Here is a 3,341-nt window from a genome sequence, read left to right as displayed (position 1 = left end):
CAACGAATTGAGACAAACTTGTTTGTAATCCTTAAAAGAAGATGAAAAAACCCACCACCATGCCACATTTAAACTCCTGCAGGTGTTGTTGTTGGTATAACACAAACTGACTGCGCTCCGCTCTCATTTTGTGCGTACTTTAAGCACGAGCAGTCAAGTTGCAATATAGTACACGTGCGCATATATAAGGCGGACGTGGCAACGGAATCAGCAACATTCTTAGTTTAGCACTTAAAGCAATAACATCAAAGTAATTTTCTCTTTACAAGTCTTCCATTTACGTAAAATTAAACTTAAATTTAAAAACAAATCAAAATGGCAACAAAATATGAAGAATCAAAAACTTATCAATATCGTAAAGTAATGAAACCACTTTTGGAGCGTAAACGTCGTGCTCGCATCAACAAGTGTCTCGATGATCTTAAGGATTTAATCGGTGAATGTATGCAGCAGCAGTGTGGTGATCCCAGTGTTAAGTTGGAAAAGGCTGATATTTTAGAATTGACTGTACAACATTTACGCAAGCTAAAGACACAAAAACAAAACTCTACACAGGACAACACAAAGTCACAGCACAGTTTCCGCTCAGGTTACATACAAGCAGCAAACGAGGTATCACGTTGTTTGGCGTCATTACCCAAGGTCGATGTTGCCTTCGGCACTCAACTTATGACTCATTTGGGTTTACGTCTTAATCAATTGGAATCAGCAGAAGAAGCACACACTGCCATTAACACACCATTGAGTATCAATTGTGGTGGCGCTTCAGCACATATCGCTTCAACTGCAATGTACAGTCCAGTCTCAAGCGGATATGCCAGTGACAGTGAAAATTCCCGTTGTTCGCCTGCACTTTCAAGTAAAAGCTTCAGTTCTATTTGTAATCAAGGGCTTTTGCAAATTAATAAACAAGTCTGGAGACCTTGGTAAAAAATATTTAAAGACTGAAATCAGATAAAAGGAGAGCGTGTTCAAGACTTTCAAATTGCACTTTATGGGTCTCAATATTTAATTATTCAATTAGTTAATCATTTTGTTAAATATTTTGTTAAATTTGTTAAGATTATTATTAATCAAGAAAAATACATATACTATTGTCTGTGATAGGGAAAGCTTTATAGAAGTACATTTTATATTAAAACATTTGTAAATGTTATTAAAAAAAAAATGTTTTAAATAAACAATTCAAAAAAAAAGATTTTGTTTTTCAATTTATGAAACTTGGTAAAAATTGTATGTACAAATTGATTGAAAGAGGAAGAAATAAAATCTGATTTGATGAAAAACAGTTTAATTAATATGTAGACATATTGAGGTTCTGACTTAACATAAATATAATAATTGTGTAGGCTTTGCTGAAGTAAAATGCAAGTTTTTTTTCTGTAACATAGCATTCTATACGTTTTTATATTTAAATTTTTTGTAAAATTATTTTATTGTTTTGGGTCCGTTACTTTAATACTAACAGTTTTAATATTTTTATTTCAATTTTTCAATGCAATTAGCTGACACTTTATTCACATTATTTATCTGTTTCTATGTTTTAATGAAATAGAAGAATTCTTTAACATAGAATAACTATTTAGTTGTGTTTAAAATATTATATCATGGAAACAAAGGAATATCTAAAGAAGTAATGACAATATATCCTCATGTCGACTTAATTACTTTAGTATGCATAACAAAAAATTTTGATTAATTTAACTCTAAGAAGTCATGTAAAGAAATTACATTAAATTTTTTCTCATACGTAATTAAAATAAAACTATTGGTCTATTATAAAATTGATTTACTACCATTTCATTCATTATTATATTAGATATGTACTAAACTTATTTCATGTTATAGCATCACAAAGATTCTTGTGAAGATCACAGCAATAGAAGGACACGATTTCAATTATATGCATACTTTAAAATGTAAATTTATAATGAAAATATAATATAAAATTTATCTACCTTGATCTCTAAAGCTGATTGTTAAAGTACCTGATTGTTAAAGTACTGACAAATTATTTAAAAATACATAATGTTCTAAAATAATGGTTTTATTAAGTAAAAAAGTTTTACAAACTGTGGCTAAGAATAACGATAAAGTATGTGATTCGAGAATCGGTGGCAACTACATCTCAGAGTCACTCATCTACATAGACAACCAAGTGCCGCTCATTATTTTCAACACGGAGAATACAAACAGGTCTCATTGTGTTTCAATAAAAACAAGGAAAGTGATATCTAGTTTTTGATGTCACTTAAAGGTATCATCCTTTACGAGCTACAACACTTCTATCGAATAATTGATTAAAATATTTACTGTGAGCAAATCATATAATTAAAGCAAGAAATTTAAAACTAAAAGACGGAACTGCTAAAGATAAATGTTAACAACATTTGTAACCACAAAAATTGGAAAAACTTTAATTAAGAATTTTTTTGCATTCATTGTATTTATAGTTCTGACACTGTATCTTTAGATTAATATTTCTCTCGGCTTCTGCAACACTCTTTTGTTGACGTAAAATTGACATTAAAGCAGGTCTATGAAAAACGACGGTGTCGAATTTTTTCAAAAGAAATCCGGGCTATTTCTACAATATACGTATAATGGTTTTATTCGAAAAGTAAAAGAACTGAATTCTTTCCCAAGGCAAGAATTTTATATTAACAGGCCATTTATAATAAATTGGATTGTTACCGTTGATGGTTGCACGTTCTACATGAAAAAATGGCAATAATCATGATAAGTGCTTAATATCAGTCTTATATGTAATGAAAATAGTGCAATAATTTTTTGGTTCGATGGCGTAGCAGTTTTATATAGTTTAGGATCGAATTTGTGCACCAATATTTACTTGAATAAAAATAATGGTTCGTTCTGATACCACGGATGGGACAGTATCCGTATTAACACATACGAAGTTTCATTCATATACGAAAAGACAAAACTCCGACCATACGCAGTAGCATGCCAGCACCGTAACTTTTGCCGTAAAATACATATGTATATTATATTTATATAATTTAAAAGCGATCGGGGGGCCCGCGTGCCCTCTGGGAGCGAGTACACAAGGCAACGTGTCTGATTGCATTTAACATGGAAAATGCCAGCGCAATCCTTGTTGTCCTCAATCCAAGTTGTCGCACAGCCTCCTCGTGGCACCCCTGGATAGTTACCTGGCACCCGCTGGGTAATGAACTAATAGTGCGTACGGCGAGTCCTATCCCCAGGACTTTAAATTTGGGTTGTGCACAGGGTTTGGTACCCGTCACGTAAAATCAACCACCAATGAAGGACGCAAGAATGCCTCGGAACTGGAAACCGAATAACGTTGACGACCAATG

At 32.4% G+C, this 3,341-nt stretch overlaps 1 protein-coding gene across 1 annotated transcript; it reads left to right on the top strand.

Moving 5' to 3' along the window:
* Window positions 1-218: 218 nt before the first annotated feature.
* LOC119687849 (enhancer of split m7 protein-like) lies at window positions 219-1,025 on the top strand. The gene has a single exon (XM_038102402.1). It carries the CDS (start codon window positions 316-318, stop codon window positions 928-930), a length of 615 nt encoding a protein of 204 aa, XP_037958330.1. The 5' UTR covers window positions 219-315; the 3' UTR covers window positions 931-1,025.
* Window positions 1,026-3,341: the final 2,316 nt, after the last annotated feature.

The sequence above is a fragment of the Teleopsis dalmanni genome, chromosome 1 (genome assembly GCF_002237135.1).
Source record: "Teleopsis dalmanni isolate 2A chromosome 1, ASM223713v2, whole genome shotgun sequence".
In the NCBI taxonomy this organism is placed as follows: Eukaryota; Metazoa; Arthropoda; class Insecta; order Diptera; family Diopsidae; genus Teleopsis; species Teleopsis dalmanni.
Note: the sequence above shows the minus strand (reverse complement) of the source record. Positions and strands in the feature narration are given on the sequence as shown.